The 19278-nt window shown below is 39.2% G+C and overlaps 3 protein-coding genes across 3 annotated transcripts; 1 reads left to right on the forward strand and 2 right to left on the reverse strand.

Moving 5' to 3' along the window:
- Positions 1-7523: 7523 nt before the first annotated feature.
- Positions 7524-10032, forward strand: BDCG_00744 (PHD finger domain-containing protein). The gene has a single exon (XM_045416253.1). The coding sequence runs from the start codon at positions 7660-7662 to the stop codon at positions 9496-9498; it is 1839 nt and encodes a 612-aa protein (XP_045272022.1). The 5' UTR covers positions 7524-7659; the 3' UTR covers positions 9499-10032.
- BDCG_00745 (uncharacterized protein) lies at positions 9556-12242 on the reverse strand. The gene is made up of 3 exons (XM_045416254.1): positions 12220-12242; positions 11129-12029; positions 9556-10984 (listed from the first exon to the last, which is right to left on the reverse strand). Exons 2-3 carry the CDS (start codon positions 11606-11608, stop codon positions 10328-10330), a joined length of 1137 nt encoding a protein of 378 aa, XP_045272023.1. The 5' UTR covers positions 11609-12029; positions 12220-12242; the 3' UTR covers positions 9556-10327.
- Positions 11951-19170, reverse strand: BDCG_00746 (uncharacterized protein). The gene is made up of 3 exons (XM_045416255.1): positions 18668-19170; positions 12054-18576; positions 11951-11974 (listed from the first exon to the last, which is right to left on the reverse strand). The coding sequence occupies exons 1-2, from the start codon at positions 19051-19053 to the stop codon at positions 12624-12626; spliced, it is 6339 nt and encodes a 2112-aa protein (XP_045272024.1). The 5' UTR covers positions 19054-19170; the 3' UTR covers positions 11951-11974; positions 12054-12623.
- Positions 19171-19278: the final 108 nt, after the last annotated feature.

Genomic DNA, 19278 nt, shown 5'->3' on the forward strand with positions numbered 1-19278 from the left:
CTTTCATAGTTTATTCTGAGAAATTACTTTTATTTCACTGTTCTTGAATTAAATCTGATCATTTTTCACATCATTTCTCTCAGAAATGATTCATTTTCAGATTTTTTTGAGACTTGATTCTAGTGAGACTCACGCCAAGAAATGTATAAGATTAGATCAAATGAAATTAAATGTGAAATTCATGATCCCGCCGGCCAGTCTAAGTATAAATGTGAAACATGCTTAAAAAGAGGTGAAATATGTTAACACACTCTGCTTAAGTGCTCTAATTGTAAAGAAAAACATGTATCTAGTTTAAAAGAATGTATGATTGCTTCTAGAACTCAAAAGAACTGGAGAAAAAATGAAGCTTAAAGTCAATCTAAAACTGAAGAGAAGAGTTAAGTCAGTAAACTTATAACTACAAGCTTAAAAAGAAGAAACTCTCAACTATCTAAATCTTCAAACTTCAATTCTTCAGCTAAATGTAAATAGAATTTAAATTCTCAAATCTCTGTTAAGATTAGAGAATTGAGAAATAACTCTGATAATAAACTAGATATAATGCAAGTAGTTGAGATCTCTACTTTTTAAAATAGTTATAATCTACTATCTGATGATAGTAACTAGATTCTACTCTATCTCTACTCTCTTTTAGTATGAATATACAATAAAAACAATAAAAAAAGTTTAAAAACTCTTCAAAAATCACATTTATTCAAAATAATGTAAATGAAAACTTAAATTGTATTTATTCTTATCTTCAATTATATTTGAATAAAAAGTTGATTTTATACTACTTCAGAAACTGAATTTTGATGCTGAGTAAAATTATATCATTTCTCATTCAAGCTACTACTGCTTTCTATCTCAAAAGTCTGAGATAAAGTTAAGAGTAGTGATCTATGAAAGAAAGAGATCAAGATATCAATTTAATCTAAGATTTGATATCATGTCTGATTCTGATATTCTGATAAGTGATATTATAGATAAAGAAAATGAGTTTAATACTATACAGCTTATAAATATCTATAATGAAAAGTCATTGAAGAAAAATAACAATATCTGAATAATTGATAGAGGTTTTCTGAACATAACTTCATTAAGAAACTCTATAATTGCAGAAGATTTCAATGCATATCATTTCTGATGAAATTCAGAATGTAAGAGAGTAGTGAGAGCTGATAATCTAGTTAAATGAATCTTTAAGTATTCAATAGATTTGATTAATAAGTCTGATCAATAAACATTCTTTAGAAAAGATATGAAACAGAAATCTATTATAGATCTAATCTTTATATCATAAAATCTAATGAAAAAAAGACTTGTAAACTGATTTATTAATTCAAATGAGACATCAGAATCAGATCATGAGATTATTTAATTTAATATTAAACTGAGTGAAAAATAAATGAGTGAAAATTCTCTTCTCTCTAATCAGTTTAACTTTGAAAAAGCTGATTGAAAAGCAGTTGAAGAAAGTATAAAACTGTTAAAATCTGAAAGACAGAGTGAGCTATATTGAAATTCTGATCAAGATATCTCAAATGAAATACTTGAGAATAGAGCAAAGCTCATTACATCTATTATTCTAACAAGTGTTAAAGATAATATTTCAAAGAGAAAATCTTCTAAGTATTCAAAATCTTGATGAAATGAGAATATCTTATCTAAAAGAAAAGAATTAGCTACTGCTAGAAGAGATTGAAAGAATAATGTAATATCTAATGAAGAGTTTAAAGCTGTCAGAAATGAATATTTTTCAGCTATTAAAAGAGCTAAAATAGACTGCTGGAATAAATTTCTTGAAGAAGTATAAGAGAAGAAAGTTTTTAAAGCTTTTAACTATACTAAAACAAGAAGTGTAGCAAAACTTTCAGTCTTAGAATATAAGTTTCAGAATGAATCATATACAGCAAACTCTTTTGAGGAAAAATATCAAGCTTTTATAAGAATTCTCTTTCAGAACTCATCAGATTCAGATTCAGAGAAAGAGAAAGAGAATATATCACTTCTCAACTATATTAATGAAAATGACTGAGAATGATCTGATCTTACACAAGATAAACTAAAGTTAGTTATTTTCTTAAGTTCTGTTAAAATTGCTGCAGAGCCTGATTCAATTAATCACTTGATTATTTAAAATACATATTTCTACTTAAAGAATGAATATTTTGAGCTCTTTTTCAATCTCTTGAAAAATGAATATCATTCTGAATGCTGAAGAGAAGTCACTGAAGTGATTCTTATAAAATTTAATAGAAAAACTTCAATTTCTAAGTTATATAGAGTAATATCTCTATTAAACTGTCTAGAAAAGATTTTGAAAAAGATAATAATTACTTAACTATCTTTTATAAGCTCTATTAATAACTCTCTTTTATTCAGTGAATAAATGAGAGATATAAAACAATGTTCTACAATTGACACTGTTCTCTCAGTTATTCATAATATTTAAATAGTAAAGTATGAAGATCTGATCTCAACTGCAGTTTTTATTGATATAAAAGAAGCATTTAATCATGTTTCAAAGTCAAAGTTAATTCAGACTTTGAAGATGTTAAAACTGTCACTTTCTCTAATAAAATAAGTTAACTGTTTTATATCTAAAAGAATCATATAACTTTTCTTTGATGAAATAAAATAAGAAAAGACTGAGATAAAAATAGAAGTGCTGTAAGAATCTTCAATCTCACTCATTTTATTTGTAATATACACTGTATATCTATTCAAAGATAGAAATATGAAAATAGTATGATCTCTGAGTTATGTAGATGATATTGATCTAGTCTACAGCTTAAAAACTATCAAAGAGAATTTGAAAGTAATTGAAAAAGCTGTAAAGAAAATCTTTGTCAGAGTAGATATCAATTAAATTCAATTTAATATGAATAAAACTGAGTTAATTCATTTCTTTTCTAGATTTAATGAGAAAGAACTATCTCTAACTCTTTTAAATAGAGAGATTAAACTCTGTTTAAATATCAAATGATTAGAAGTATGATTAAACTTCAAGTTAAATTTTAAATATCATATTTAATAAAGAACTGTCAAGACAGAAAGACTACTGAATAACATTATCAGACTATTAAATATAGAGAGAGATCTATTCTTTCAGAGTATAAGATAGTTATATATAGTCTGTATTATCTCAGTAGCTGATTATAAAGTTCAAGTTTAATGAAATAATCAAGAAAATTTCACTGAACTCTTTCAAAGTCTGTAAAACAGAGCTTTGAGAAGAATTCTGAAAGCATTCAAATTATCTTCTATTAAAGTAATGAAAATTGAAGCTTCAATTCTTTCTTCTACTATTAGATTTGAAAAGATCTTTATGAACTATGCTCTGACAGTTATAAAGATAAGCTTAAATTATATAATCAGAGAAAGAGTTTCTTTCTCATTTTCATTAGTTAACTCTGAAAATGAACTGAATTGAAATAGATTTCTTGATTGAAATGAAAATAATTCTTTAAAGAAAATGTCTTCTCAACTGTATAGACTATACTCACTGATTAAAAATCAATTTTCTTCTTTAAATATTGAAAAAGTTAATTATGAGAAGTTATCTCTCTGAAGAGAAAAGCTTGAATCTCTTATAGACTTATAAATAAGCAAACTATCTAAAGAGAAAGAATATAAACAGCATTTGAAGAGAATTTCTATAATTAATATAAAAGACTCTATTCTGATTTATTCAGTTGACTTAAAAAATGAGAATTTGAATAGATTAGATACAGATATTACTTATACTAAAGATAATATTAATTTTATCTCAGATTTCTGAAATTTAGACTGTGAATCTGAAGTCTTTGATACTGAACTATTTATAATAGTGAAAGCTTTCAAACTTATTGAAATAAAATCTTATAAAAGAGAAAATAGTTTAAAAGAGATATGAATATTCTCTGATAATCAAGCTGCTTTAAAAAGACTTAGAAATAGTCAGATTTATAATAATCAGATGAATCTTGAACTGATCTTAAACTTCATTTTAAAAATTCAAAAGAGAAGAATATTAAAGCTGATAATTTATCTACACTAAGTTTCTGCTTATATGAATATTCATGATAATAAATTGACTAATTCAGCTGTAAAAAAAAATTCAGAATTAAGCAGATTTATTCAAAAAATTGTATTCTGATCTTTTATAAAGAGAAAAATAAAAGAATCTTATTTAAACAAGTGAAATGAAAGCTAGTAGAAACAAAAGAAGAGTATACATTATTCAAGATTTGAAATAAAGCTCAAGTGAAAATCTTGTTTAATTAAATGTAAAAAGAAAATATTCTCATCTATAATACAGCTGAAATTAGAACATGGCTATTTTAAATCTTATATATAAAGATTTGATGATAGATTTAATTCAATAGAATGCTCATTCTGTAATGTAAATGAGAATTCTGAGTATATTATAATATACTGTGCATTATATAATAGTCTCAGAGTCAGATTGAAAGAGAAGTATAATCTAAATTAATTAAATATAAGATTCTTATTCTCAACTGAGACAGAAATTAAATACTTAATAGACTTTCTATCAGAAACTTAAGCAGTTACAAGAAAATAACTGAATTCAGAAATATCTGAATATGAAGAGAAGGAAATTAATCAGATATAGTCTGTTAAAACAGCTATATACTATCTTTCAATAATTTATTTCACTATAGTCTCTTATTATGTTACTTTACTTTTTTCTTTCTATTCTTTTCTATCTATCTATTTAATGTGTCTATTTTTAAGACTGTGTTCTCTTTTCTTTTATCATGTTAAATAATTTCAAAGTATTAGAAGATGTTAAAATACTGTAATTTGTAAACAGTTTTTATATTCTGAGCTGAAATTTTCTGATTTTGCATATCAGAAATTGATGAATGTATAATAGTTAACTTTATAGATATAGGAAAAACTCTGAAAACTTTTAGTTCTCAGGTAGATGTCATAGTCTCTGACTGTATACATCTATAATTGAAGAATAATTGTAAAAGGTCTACACTGAATAGATCGGTATTATATTGATAGGTCTTATTTAACAAAGATAAAAATGTTAAAGAAGGAAAGAAAAGGAAAGTGCAAGAATCAGTGATCAAGATGAATATTTATATGTGTATGTGATGGCATACGCAGTGGAGCTTTGAGATGGAAGAATATACACATGTTTGTAGCAGCTGAGGATTGATGATTGAGAATGGCTGAGAATTGAAGTGGCAATTGAGAATGACTGAGAATCAAAGTGTACGCGTTCATGGCGGCTGAGAATCAGTGATTGAGAATGAAGTGATTGAAATCTGTGAAGTGTAATGAAATAGTCTATATAATTGATCGGGCGCAGCCCGCCATAATAATAATAATAATAATACTATATCTGCTGATATTATTACTATTATTCTTCTCAGATATAATAATATATTTCTTATTTAACTTATATCACTGTTCATTAGTAAGTTCTGAATACAGATATTAATAAATGTTTTTTTAATATTATCTTGAACTGCATATCTCACATTTAAAACTTTATATAGATGATGTAGTAAAAGTTATAATAACTATATTAACTTACTAAGACTTAGAATATTTGTTTCTGAACTTACTTATACAGTTTATCAACTGTGTTATAAAATTATTAATATTAATATTATATATAAAGTTCTGATCAGATGTATAAAAATTATCTAAATATATCTTAATAAAAGATTTTTAATACTTCTTCAGATTAATAAGAAAGAGATTATAATAGAAGTTCTTCAAGTTATTTATTAATTTCTTATAATATGTAACTAGATAATGAAATCTTCTCTGAAATACTAGATAATTATTATCTTTGATATGTAAGATAATCAATTCTTTTATAATATTTATATATTTCTCTGTAAGTGAGATAGTATATTCAACTTTAATTCTTTCTTATAATATAGCTGTGTTATTTGACTTAAGAGTTTCAATGATTATATATACAGACTCTAATAAGAACTGTAACATATAGTAATACAGTACTTTAATATAAATACTTTATTTTTCAGTACTTAATATGTCTTAACTGATATCTTCTGAGCAGACTTGTTGATTTTTTATAAGAATATCAGATCTGTTAATATCTTTAGTATCTATAAGAATTTCTATACATCAGATCTTATAGTTATTACTATTAAATATAATTACAGCTTTAATATTTATAACTTTTTAAACATTCTTTTAATATTTATAAATTTCAGATTTGAAATTATCTGCTGCAGTCTGCAGAGATAATAATTTAATATACACTTATTCTATTACAGAATACTATAAGATTATTAAATATTATTAAAATTATATTATTTAAACTTATTCTAGATATAATACTTCTATATTATACTTAGACTGACTGTGTGACCGTGTCTGAGACCAGGACTAGATTTTTTAATAGTCTCATTATCAATTCGACTGATTTCATTACATGGTTTTAATATTAGATAGTAGTCTCATACTGTCTCAGTGAGACTTACTGTCTACTCTTATCACATTTTTCAAATGAAACTATGATTTTCACTTCTCAATTTAAATTATTTTTATTACTTTAAATGACTTTAAATCTTATTTAAGCATTATCAAAAAGTGTTACTTTTTAAAAAATTAAAAATAGTCTAAAAAAAACCTTAAAATGTCTAAAAATAGTAACTTTATGTCAAGAATGAGACTAAATGAGATCAAATGAGATCACTTTCTCATTGTTTTCAAGTCATGATTTCATTTTAAGATCTGATATATAGTCACTTTACATGTTTTTTTGATAGTCAGTCCCAGCAGAATTCACATCAAGAAATGTATGAGATCAGACTAAATGAAATTAAATGTGAAATTCATGATTTCAGCGGCCAGTTTAATTATACTTCTATATATATTACTTATAAGCTTGAAGTACTATCATCTAATTCATGATATACTCTGCTATTTACAGATAACTTCATAATCTCTTCTATAACTTTTATATATTATATAGTATCTATTTTCTCTGATTCTTTATTAATAGATATCTAAGTATAAAAATATAAATATAAAGTTCTTCTTCTATTACTCTGTAATGTAAACAAATCACTCATTAGTCAAAGAAGAGTTAAATAGAGAAATTGAAAAAAAAATGTATTATATTATATTATAGAGTTCTGCTATTTCAATTACTAATTAAGTAGATATACTTGAAATATGCAATATAAATGTAATAAAAGAATTCTTCTATTTAAGATAAACACATTCAATACTTACACAGGTGTTTTTAAACAAAAGTAAGAATAAAAATTAAAAATAAAAATAATGTAATTCTTTGTAAAAATGTGCTATCTGGGCTATAACCTGTGGAATGGTTAATCTGTTGTATTCATGTGAGAAGAGCTAGCTATATATATATTACATATGAGATCACGTGTAGGCGGAGCGGTCGCTACACTGGGGCGGACGCTACAAGATTTGTGTGGGGTCAGCTGACCTATGCGAGGGGTCAGCTGACGTGTAGTCTCCGATGTGGCCATCCCATCCTTGGCTCTTGTTCTAGGCGTAGTAATCACCAACATGCGAAATTCCCTCTATCTGCAAATTGTAAAGGAGAGAATAATATAGTTATAGGTAGAAAAGAGTCTTCCATTGCATTTTTCAAGATATATTAGTAAGATCATATCCAGTATAGCTTCTCATGTTGCTATTATCGCCATGGCGTCGCCGGACCAATCCCAGCCCATTCCGTCCGTCCACCCTCAACCAGATCTACCTTCGCTTCAGGGAATCGGAGCGTCCACATCTACACCTGTATCAATTTCCACGACTGCTTCTCAGGTTTCTTCTGAGGCATTTGGCACGCCAGATTCTTCTGTAGGAGATTCTCCCGGCATCCCCAAACTTTCCGCTGCAACTGCGGAGCTTTTAGCCCGTGCAAATAGTAGTTGGACAAATCCACAAATCCGTGCGAGCGACAGCGCCAGCACCGTTATGAACAGCATCAATAGCGTCGGGGAGACTACATGTTCCATCCCCAGTGGATTGAGCGCTGGGCTGGTTGTTTCTAAACCTCTAGAAAACGGTGAAAATGATGAGAAGGAATGTGCAAAAGATGGATGGATGCTCCAATCCGACTCAGATCAGCCGAATGAGACATTGTCTTCTACGGATATCATGTTTCAACAGCAACCCCAACCACCTGCTACACCAAGCCAGATTGGTATTCACAATTCCCGAAAATCTAACGACAATGTTACCCCAACAGCGTCCAATCCAGCTGGTGCCAAAAGTACGCACCTGCGGAAAATTGCTCCACGTCCTGGTACCCCCTTTGCCACTCCAACATCCGGATCGAAACCGCAGAGGACGACGACGACAACAATACGTCGTCGCAAAAGTGGCCAGAAGGGATCCAAAAGGCGCAGAACGGGGAGGAACAATAGTATGGACGATGACGACGGGGTAATTAGAGCTGGTGATTCTAGCTTCGATGAGTCTTGCGATGAAGCTGCCTCGGTCACTACACAAACCAAGTCAGGTCGGCAAATTCATCGACCAACAGTGTTTTATCCCGCGCTAGCTGCTACAGGATCAGGATCACCCACGGGCGCCGATGTGTCATCTTCGTCACCAGCACGGAAGCGGAGGAGAGTCTATCGCAAGGGCAAAGAAATGAATGTAGTATGCAAACGTTGCGAGAGAGGCCATAGCCCTGCTGCTAATGTGATTGTGTTTTGCGATGACTGCAATCGCCCCTGGCACCAGTTTTGCCATGACCCTCCGATTGAGAAGGAGGTGATTACCGTGAAAGAGCTGAAGTGGTTCTGCAAAGAGTGTCGGCCTCCTGCTGACGCTTCGTCAGACGAGATGTCGGCCACGTCCAACGCCCAACAAGCCTCTATCAATAGGATAGATACTTCCAATTATCTACCTACTCTACCTTTAGAGACAAAAGTTGGTGGTGCACAGTTCTCCCTAGAACAGAAACGAGGATATTTATGCAGTCTTTCCCACTCTCACCTCGTTAACATTCTCCTAGATATTTCCAACTCTACGCCTGAGTTACCCATCTTCCCTGAAAACCTCCCAGACTTACCATCATCTACCTTACTCCAACCAACCGCACAAGTACCAACAATACAGTCGAGCATGAGTGAAAAACCACCACTGGTATCCGGCAGGTCCACCACCTCGGTTTCAACACTCGCTACCCAAAATTCCCTAACAACCCCTCAATCAACCGTCGCGGGCCACCAATACGTACAACCTACCATCACTGATCTCCCCTCCATCACAGAGGAAACTTTCTTACCCTCAAAGAACAACGACCTATCCAGCGACGACGACGACGACGAAGAATATATCTACATAGAAGATCACCGGTTATACCCTAAGGCTGGCAATGGTTTCCGCCTACCCCCCGATTCAGAGGATCTGGACATGCTCCTTGAAGATCCCGCATGCACTACCTTCAGTCACTCCTTCCATGGTCCGGCGAAGGCAAGGATGCTGGGAGCAAGTGGCTTACCGGTGGTTGTCAGTGGTGCTGCGTAAAGTTCTTTGATATCGGCCTTTCGCTAGCGACTATTTTTCATGATGCATTGTCGGGGTGGGAGTTTGAGGCTTACACATAGTTCTAATCTCATTTTTCCATGCTTGTGACTGTGAGGCGCTCGTTGGCTTTCTGGGAGGAAGCTGGTTTAAACTTGTACCAAGTTCTTTTATTCCCCTATCCTATGTAGCTTTTAGCTGTATACTTACCTATGAGTCGCTTATAAGGAAGTGAAGACTTCATTCATTTTCTCCTGAAACTGTTGGTACGAGTACTGATATGCCATTTACAGCTTCAAATATTCGTAGGTGTATATCTTAATGCAACTGATTCTAATTAAAATACTCCGCAGTGTAATGATAGTAGGGATCAACTTGGTTAGATAGAAATCTGGTATAGACAAAGAAAGAAAGAAAGAAAAAGAGATAAATAAATAGAGAGATACTCGCTTGGACCAAAGCTGAAATGGATAACCCGTAAGCATGGACATATACTAAAAATGAGTAATCAAAGACAAATAAAGTCATGAGAACTAGTCTTTCCATAACTGTACCACCTTGGTTCATTCATGCTCCGGAACGAAAGGGGAAAGAGGCACAAGTTTGAACGCGAATGGGAAAAAAGAATCTATGTGAAACTGGGTGGTGGGCCTCATTCATTATAAAAGAAAATAACAGGAACATCAGTAGAATATAGCAGCATCAGTATGACTGGTAGCTACCGTAGGTAGGCCAAAAGTGAGAGGAACGAGTGAGCTAAAAGAAAACGGGTGGAGGCGGGCGGGCGTGAATAAATCTCTGTTTTAGAGATGGGTATGCTTGAGAAACCAGTCTATGCTTTCCGCCTCCTGGCCGAAGGAGCAGGTGCAGTCGCAGTTGAGGCTCGTACTGTCATCTTCTCCCCATCGGAATACTCAAGCATACCGCCATTGTTGAAGAGTCTCTCTTGTTCTTCAAGCTTCGCAGCCGCTTCCAGCACGGCGTCACTGTTATCTGAGATTTCCCTCTTGATCTTGGCAATTTGTTCCTCCGCTTTCACCTTTGTCTCAGCGCCGGGCGCAGGTACCCTAAATCGCTTCATGACAGTCTCAATCATTTTCCCGAACCAGAAGAAATTTAAGGAGTTGAGGGTGAGGTTGCTGCTAAGGTATGTTATAACAAGCCAGAGGGGGATGCCATAAGCCATTGTCGTATCTGCGAATTTGGAAACTTCTGCACCTGCTGATACATGTCCATCCGGTGGGTTCCAGGTAGAGTTACCACGGGCTTGTGAATAAACTGTGAAGATGTCGACGAAGACCCGGAAGGACTGCCATGTGCCCCAGGCAAGGCGACAGCAGAAGAAAACCGACAGCAATGCCATCCCATTGTACCATTGCGCCTTACTGCCTGTCATGTTGACTTTGTCGAAAAACCAGTGGAAATTGAGGAATGGGCTAGAGAGCTCATAAAGGATGAAGGTTGGTGCGTAGTAGTTTACGAAAGGCCGCTAAATATGAAGAAACGAAGTGACAGTGATTAGTTGAAAATAGCATTAATACGAAGGGATCGGGCTATCGAATTATGAGGTACCCAACCAGAACAATTGGCATCTCGAAGCTCGGGGACCTATAGAAGAAAGAAGCCAACTTACGAATCCCAAGCTATACACCCACAACGCACTGACGGCATGAAACCAAAGCCCAATACCAAACACACCAATATACCGCGTGCTAACAATTAGATCCCAAATAAAATACCCCACTGCCATAGCCTGTATCAGACCGCAAGTACCAGAATAGCCCCAAACCCTCTCAGACGCGGTCATCGCCTGGCGCTCCTTGTCGGCATACATAACCCAAAGTGCGACAGCGTTAATAAGAGAGCTTTGTATGAGAGAGACGACATGAACATCCCAGTTCAGCTTCGTTCGACGGTTGAAGTGAGGGTAGAATTTGGGGAACAGGGCGTTCGAGAGAATGGGTGACACCACAGACTGGATGAGCTGGTAGAAGACGAAAAAGAAGATGACCTCATGGATGTGAAGGGTCATGGCATGGAGGCCCAACTTCTCTGCAACAGGCCGGAAGGCATCTTGCAACCATTGTGGTGGTGGTGGGATAGGATCCAGCATGGTGGCCTGCTTTGATTTCTCCTACACATACACTCGTTCTCCCCCTTTGTTGTCTCGTATAGGCAGTAGGACGTGCGGGTGAAGCACCTGTTGGGAGGCAGCCGTGAGGTGGTAATCTCCTGTTCAAAGGAAGGACAATATTAGATATCCATCGAGGCAGAACGGACAGAGACAGAAAAGAGCACAGTTAAATTCAAGGCATGCTGCCTGGTCGTGTGGAGGCTGAGGTCTGATGCCGGTGTCTGATGGTCAATGGCTGATGTTCGGCATTATTGGTATACCATACCAGTCTCGTGTTCCGGCAAGTCAGCGTATCTTTACCGCCACGCCTCGGCCGCGTGCGCTTTACCCAAAACAGCTGACAGCCTGCCAAGACATCCAGAATGTTGGGGAAGACATTATTAGCACGTTGGACACCCCGCTAGGATTATTTAGGTTAGCTTACTCTGAATCACATGATTTCCCGAAAACCTTGATTGAACTACCAGTTAAATCCACAGAAAGCTACAACTTTGGACTTGGGAATGCTATTTCCAAAGTTGTTATGCAAAGTGTGGGCAGAGATTATGTTATACGGTTGATGAAGTATCAAAAAAAACCTGAATACATACCTAACCTAGTTCGCATGCTTATGTAACAACAATCAGAATGTCGTCCTAAAACTAGTAATAATCGTCTACGCTAGGGAATGAAACATGTCAACCGAAAAACAGGGGAAAGCAGGGGAAGAGGGAAAATAAAAGCAAGAAAATGAAACCCAAGGCAAAAGAAAACTCCCACCATTTGTTAATTGTCCATCAATTCGTCACAAAACATAGTCACCTGTAGGTAGGCGACGTTCATATCCACAATTTCCACGTAACTGAACGCTATCAGACTTGCAAAACCCAAAAGAGAAAGAAAAAGAAAAAGCTTGAAAAAGAGAGATTCAGACAAAAGGAAGAACAAGAAAAGAAAACGCCATAATAACCGTTAAATAAAAGAGAGGATGGGCAAAATACTTATGTTTTGCCTATCAATCACACTCGCCATAAATCGATTCCTGGCGAAACTCAAACTCCTTTTCGTTGACCACACTAGGCAAATCCGTTCCCAGGCCACTGTCACTAGCCTGTGCATAGACTACCATGCCACCGGGGTCCACGGAACTTTCATCGTCACGGGGTTGCGATTCTAGAGGTTCTGTGCTTGCGACGCTCTTGGTGCCTAACCCTCGGAGGCCATCACCGTCTTCACCTAGGCTTTGGTCGTCTTCGCTTCCACTTTCACTCTCTTCAACCCAAGTTCCCGGCTCTGCAGCCACCAAACCGTTGGTGGAGCTGCTGTAACTCGACTGGCGATCTGTAGTTGAGAGTGTACTACCAGTCGCATAGGACATGCTATCCGTGCAAGTTCCAGTGTAGCTAGTTCTCCTTTCTGTTCCAGTATCGCTTTCATCATCGCCACATTCCTCGTCTTCCTCCTTGACCACTTCATTTTCTTTGTTGGCGGTGAAGCCTCGACTATCCCACGAAGGTTTACGTATGGGATAGCTTGACTTGACTGAATGACTTCGCTTCAGGTTGGTTAATCGACCCCTTGCCGCAGGGAGCATTTGCCGATCCATTGACTTTTGATTGCCAGTGACGTTGCTGAGGCTGAGAATTCTTCTCTCCTGCTTTGTGTTCGATGGCGCTGTGGATCCCGCGTTTGTTTTCAAAGGGTTCCGTCGCCGCTTGAGAGCCATGCCGACGCCACTGGTGAGAACGCTACTCGGATTTGTGGCGCTTGCAACACTTCCGCGCGTCACGGTGCTGGCTGAGCTGGGAACGCGCTTCAGATTCATAGCTTGAGTGCTACCAGGTCGACTGATGAGGAGGCTTCTGGCATGATCAAGAACACCTTCGACAATTCTCCGTTCCAATCCCTCTGCGCGCTCCTCCATGAGCTGCATCTCTTCTCTCCGGATGCGCAACGCAGTTTCCAGCCCTGCCACCTCTTTATGGAGCTTCATGTTCTGTTTACCAAGCATTTCCTTCTCTTCTTTCAGTGCCTGGACCATAAGGAAAAGGGACTCCTTTTCTTCATTCAGCTCGACAACATCTGCCTCTACCCTCTCTTTCTGTGCCAGCCTCTTCTCGAGTGCGATGGCCACTTCTTCAGCCTCCTTATTCTTTCTCTCGCAATCTTGGATCAACAAGGCTGATTGGGCCAGCATCATTTCACGCAGCTCATTGGCCGCAGACGTAATCTGATCTTGGATTTTGTCAAGCTTTTCAATCTGGGACATCGATTTATCACTAGAGGCATGGTCAAGGAGAGAATTTAATTTGCCCTGCAATTCTGTGTCGTCGTACTTTTCGGGCACGACAATCACCCGAGGTTCTGGTGGAGGAGGTGGTGGGGGAAGAGCTGGTAATAAAGGAGGAATGGCTGATGGGATTGCTGAGACATTTAATTTAAGTTCCTCGCTAGTCTTCTGCGAGTGTTCATAGTGTTGGCCGACAATGGACAATATATCATTGATAGTGCTAAGGATTTCAGGATGTGAGTTCGCGAGTTGACTTTCCAGTCGATCTGTTGCTTCAAGCGCCCGTGCAAACTCTCCTTTGAGTTGGTCGTGCTGCGACTGGACGTCGGCGCGGAGGTCATCCACCTTCGAGAAGGATTGATCGACACGATCGAAAAAGGTCTTTGCATCATCGCTCATCCTCTCACAAGCCTGGGTTACGCTATCTCCCATACCACCGATAACGAGCTTGAGATCTTCCGCGATGTTTTTGGTGCTTGTCAAGGTATCCAGACTTTGGACATCTCGCTCCTCGATAGCCGTGAATTTCGAATCCACCAGCATCTGTGCGTCCTCATACTTAGACAAAAGTTCGGAAAACTTCTCGTCGATTTTCGTCCCAAGGTCCAATACGATGGCTGCGCGGGCTTCTTCTTGTTTCGTCGACATAGCAGTCTCTCTTTCAGCCGTTTCCATCTTCTCAGCCTCGCGATCACCATGGGAGCGGTCGAATTCGCGAGTGATGAGGTCACTAAGTTCCTTGAGGCTTTCAGCGGTAGCGAATGACTTTGACGAATCACTTAATGCCTCCAGAATTGTCTTCATGTCGACAAGTCCTTCCTCGCTATTAGTAAGTTTGCTCTTGAGTTCATCTTTCAAGTCAATGATTAGCTGCTTAGCTTCGTCAATTTTTTCCGCCAGTCCACCGTGTTCGATCTTTCGGGACTCAAACGCCTGAGCCGTGAGGTCGTTTTCCACCTCCACCTTTTCCTTGAACTCAGTTACCATGTGGTAAACGGCACCAATGTCGTCTTTTGTCGGAAGAGTTTCTATATCTGGAAGAACAAAGTCCTCAAGTTGGGATTTGATTCCAAGTAGCATAGCCTCCAGGGTGCGGACATCCTCTTTGAGGACCTTCTCGGAGGCGTCTTCAGGCGGCGCAGAGTTCGTTTTCATCTCTTCCACAGCAACCCAGATATCCTTTACGATGGTTTCAAGATTCTCCAGTTCTGATTTCGACGCACCGTGTGTCTCCACGTGAGCAGCGAAACCATCCAAGATGTCCTTGGTCTCCTTTGTGAGTGCTTCCAACGCATCTGCTCGCTCTGTCGTCATCCCATGCGAGCCACCTGTCTCTGCCAGTTCGTCGACCTTCGCTTTCATGTTTACGAGCAGAGTTTCGATTGCGTCAGTATCTTCCTTTTTAGCGGCATTTTCGTCCACCACGGCGGCGGGCGGTTCACGACTGGCAACTTCAACCACAAGTTCTTGTACTTCTTTAATCGAGTTAAGGACATCGATGAGGTCATCTTTTTTCACAATGTTGGCTTCATTTTCCGAGTCCGCTGGCCGAGGTTCAATCGCTTCGACTTTGATCTGGAGCTGCGTAACGAGAACTTTCAAACTTTCAATATCACTTCCGATTGAGGATTCACTCGCAAGCATAACCTCTTGCCCGCGTATGGTCTGGGTCTCTTCGGCTTCTTTCTGGTCATGGCGGAGCTGTTCAATTTCAGCCCTAACGCCAGCTAAGCCATCTCTTAGCGAATCGAGAAACTCCTCACTGGTATCCGCTGGTCTATTCATAATCTTTTCCAAATCTGAGCGGAGGATATCAATTCCGTCGTGGAAGGCGTCAAGGAGTTCCCCAGTGTTGGAAATAACGCTCTCATTTCCGTCTTTCCTCCTGCTATTCTCGTCCTGAATTGCCTCAAAGCTCTCCCGGAGAATGGACACCAGCTCATCCCTTTCAAGGGAAGAATTCGGCTTCATAATCATGAGAGTCAAGGTTTCGCGCAGATGCTCAAACTCCTCTTTAACCATTTGGGAAATTTCTGAGCCGTTATCCTTTGACCTATCACCTTCTGCAATGTCGCGAATAGCGTCCAGAATTTCGTCCTTCTCACTTGAAACGCTGTTTCGAATCAGCAGGTTGCTCATTGTTTGCCGGAGATGTTCAAACTCTTTTTCCATCGCATCGAGTAGTTCGACTGTATTAGAATGGCCCCCATCAGATACTCGAGCAGCTTCGGCAATGGACTTTTCAAGGTCCGATTGCAACAAGTGGAATCCATCCTTAACAGTATGGATAATCTCATCTTTCCCGGTCACATCTGAAGCACGATCTACATAAGATTCGATTTCGCCTCTAAGAGCCTCGAGTCCGTCCTTGATAGCATCCAGCACCTGTTCCGTATCCCTTCCGTTGGTGGCAGAATACTGTTTAAATTCATCCTTCATCTCACCTAGCAAGGAATGCAGCTGGTCCAAGAACTGATCGCTGACGTTGTTGTGCAACAGCCCAGAAACCTCATCGATCCCGGCCTTTACGGCTTCTGTGATATCGTCCCGGTTGAATTCAATCTCTTTAGAAAAATTGTCTCGCGTAGCTAATCCCTCTTTGACAGCATTTAAGACATCATCGCGGTTGATAGCAGCTTCTCTATCCAGCACGGCAGGGGGAACTGGCCACTCAAAACTTTCCAAGCAATCTCTTATTGTTGCGGTTATTTCCTCCCGTGTTATGGCTCCATCAGGCTCCATAAGCGGCAGCGTAAAGTTTTCCAAACCCTGTTGGACAGCTTCAAGAACTTCGCTGTAGGTGATGTCTGGCTCAGCTGGCTCTTTCGGGGGCTGGTATGCTTTCAAGCCTTCAGTCAAACATTCTAAAATTTCATCCCTCTCAAGGCCAAAGTTTTGAAGTTCAATCTCAGGTTTGTACGTCTCCCAAGCCTCCCGGACGGCTTCGAGGATTTCTTCCCGTTCCAAGACTGATCCGGTTATCTGGGGAGGAGCAGGCTCCGGTAGAGGGTGGTCTTCGAGCGCTTTCTTTACAGCCATATACACTTCTTGGCCGTCGACCACGCGAGGTATTCTCGAAGATAACTGGCGTTGAGTGTCACTTATAATCTGTTCCATATGTACCCTCAGGTCGGCTAGAGCACCATTTACAATGTGTGCGACTTCCTCTGCCCTGGCACCTGGTGGTATTTCCTGCTCCGATGCCCTTCCCGCGTCGGCTTCCTCTAACTTCCGCGCGATCTCCCTTCCCATCCCCAAAACCTCGCCACGTAGTTCTCGTACGAGCGCCTTGACCTCGTTGGTCAAACCACCACCGTCGGCAACACTGCTTTTGACCTTTTTCAGGATGGTCAGGATCTCTTCGGAAAGAGCATCAGTGGCTTGGGTCGGGGAGCCATTTTCCAAGCTCTGGTTTTGGTTTTGGATAGGGGTCTCTGTCTCTGCGTTACGGCTCAACGGCCCTGACCGTGGTGTTTCATAACCAAGCTCCAGGGATGGGGAATTTTGACTGTCAGGAACATGCCTTGCACGGACAAGAGCGTGGTTGTTGGAGTTTTGTTTGACTAGATTGAGGATCTCTTCTAGCATTTGGGACATGGCGTTGTCAGAATTCTGGCCTCCGCTGGGTCTAGATTTTACTTCGTCCATCAGCTTTAGCAACTTCTCCTGACCCTCTTTTGTGGCCATCTCGCGCAAGACCTTCTCCAGCAAAGCGATGCTTGCAGAGCCATCCGTCGAAATAGAAGGGGAGGCAGCTAACTCCCTTTCTATAGCGGCTGCGAAGCTACTAGGGCTTTGCATCCGAGGGATTGTGTAGCTTTTCCTCGAGCAGGGAGACGTCGCGTCATGGGCCTTGCTATCAAGCATAAATCCGCTCGAACCGGAATGGATGTATGAGGCGGTAGACCTGGAAGTCTCGTTCTCCAGTAACTTGCCAGTTAGGTTTGTTGCCAGGTCCTTGAGGCTTCGGCGTATATCTTCATCCCGCGCATTTGTCGCAGCTTTGAGACTGACTAGATCGGTGGCATTATCTTTACTGCGCCTGCTCAACTGTGCCATTTCTTGCTGCAAGGCCGTTGCGATAGAGGTTAAACTCGAAATTTGGGCAGATAATGAACCCAAATCTTGAGGCTGTTGCGGTGAAGTGTTGTTGCTAGCGCCCCTGGTAGGAGATTCTATCTCAATTGGGAGATGCATATTCTGCAAGGCAAGCATTGTAGCAGAAGGGGGAGTGTTCTCTCCAAGGATAGGTTTAGAGAGATAACGGCTGGACGCTCGAAAATTGGAAGGGTCCTTCCCGGCGGAAGTGGGTGTCTTTACTCGAGTGGGGCTTTTCTCTCGCGTTCGTCCCCCGTCAGCATCAAATGGACTTGCCCTGGGGTTTCGATCAGGGGAGCGCCGTTCTGTATATGTTGTAAGCTCGCGGCTGTTCGTTGCTGGCTGAAGTGATTGTATGCGCTTATGGAATTGTCCTTTGACCAGGGACTTCTCTGGCGATGACTTCAGTGGCATGGGATTAACTGTGTAAGAGCTTGGAACATTTTCATTGCTTCTCTCTGATAATGCAGCGGCAACTGCCTGTATAGATGCGGAAGCATTTGGCCGGGTTGTGGGACTACCCGGGCCTGGGTTTAAGGGAAGTGGAGGCGGAGCTCGTTCTGGGTCTGCACTATCCCACCTATGGTTCCGCAAAACGAAATGAAATTAGCTCCTTTCTTCAGTTTGAGGTATATACAATGGAATAAACATGTCGATATATGATAACGTACATTGGGATAGCTGGCCGGTTGGACATCTCTGAGAAAGAGTGCCGGTCCTTCAAAACAAGCTCTCGATCGCGAGGCGGTTCCATATCAATTTGTTTCATAATCAATTCGTCTTGTTGTAAACAATAACGCCGAAATCCAGTTTTTTCTTTAAAATCGAGAGAGCACACGTTTATCTCTATTGTGTGAACAGGTGTAGCGGTGGTTGTTTTATGCCACAAAGAGCATTGTTGCAGCGTACAGAAGAAGTAGTAGTCAGGGGTGTCTTGAGTTAGATGGGAGAGGTTTCGTAAAGAGAAAAACAGTACATAAACAATAAACAAGCAGTGTGCAAACGAGAAATAAGCAGGAACAGGCAAATAATTCAAAAAAGGTGAGGCAGAAGTCATGGGTAGAGGGCGGGTGGTTGTTTGTGTAGGTGAAGCAGCGACACTGTGGAGGGATATAGTTTGATAGAGGCCAGTGCTTGGCGGCTGCCAATGTAAACAAACAAATTCCAAGGTTACCGGGACACCAAGCCAGCTGCAGTGCCAAGACACAAGGAACGATGTGAGTTTGTTCACGTGATATAAACCTTCCCAATGGGGAAACTTGCCGTACACGGTTAGGTGTCT

This window comes from Blastomyces dermatitidis, assembly GCF_000003525.1.
Source record: "Blastomyces dermatitidis ER-3 genomic scaffold supercont1.1, whole genome shotgun sequence".
Taxonomy (NCBI): domain Eukaryota; kingdom Fungi; phylum Ascomycota; class Eurotiomycetes; order Onygenales; family Ajellomycetaceae; genus Blastomyces; species Blastomyces dermatitidis.

Bases quoted from the DNA above. Each gene is read 5' to 3' on its own strand.
- BDCG_00744 (XM_045416253.1), top strand. From the start codon at position 7,660: ATGGCGTCGCCGGACCAATCCCAGCCCATTCCGTCCGTCCACCCTCAA.
- BDCG_00745 (XM_045416254.1), bottom strand. From the start codon at position 11,608: ATGCTGGATCCTATCCCACCACCACCACAATGGTTGCAAGATGCCTTC. The intron at 10,985-11,128 runs GTAAGTTGGCTT...CTTCATATTTAG, and splicing joins GGGTGTATAGCTTGGGATTC to CGGCCTTTCGTAAACTACTA.
- BDCG_00746 (XM_045416255.1), bottom strand. From the start codon at position 19,053: ATGACTTCTGCCTCACCTTTTTTGAATTATTTGCCTGTTCCTGCTTAT. The intron at 18,577-18,667 runs GTACGTTATCAT...GCGGAACCATAG, and splicing joins AACCGGCCAGCTATCCCAAT to GTGGGATAGTGCAGACCCAG.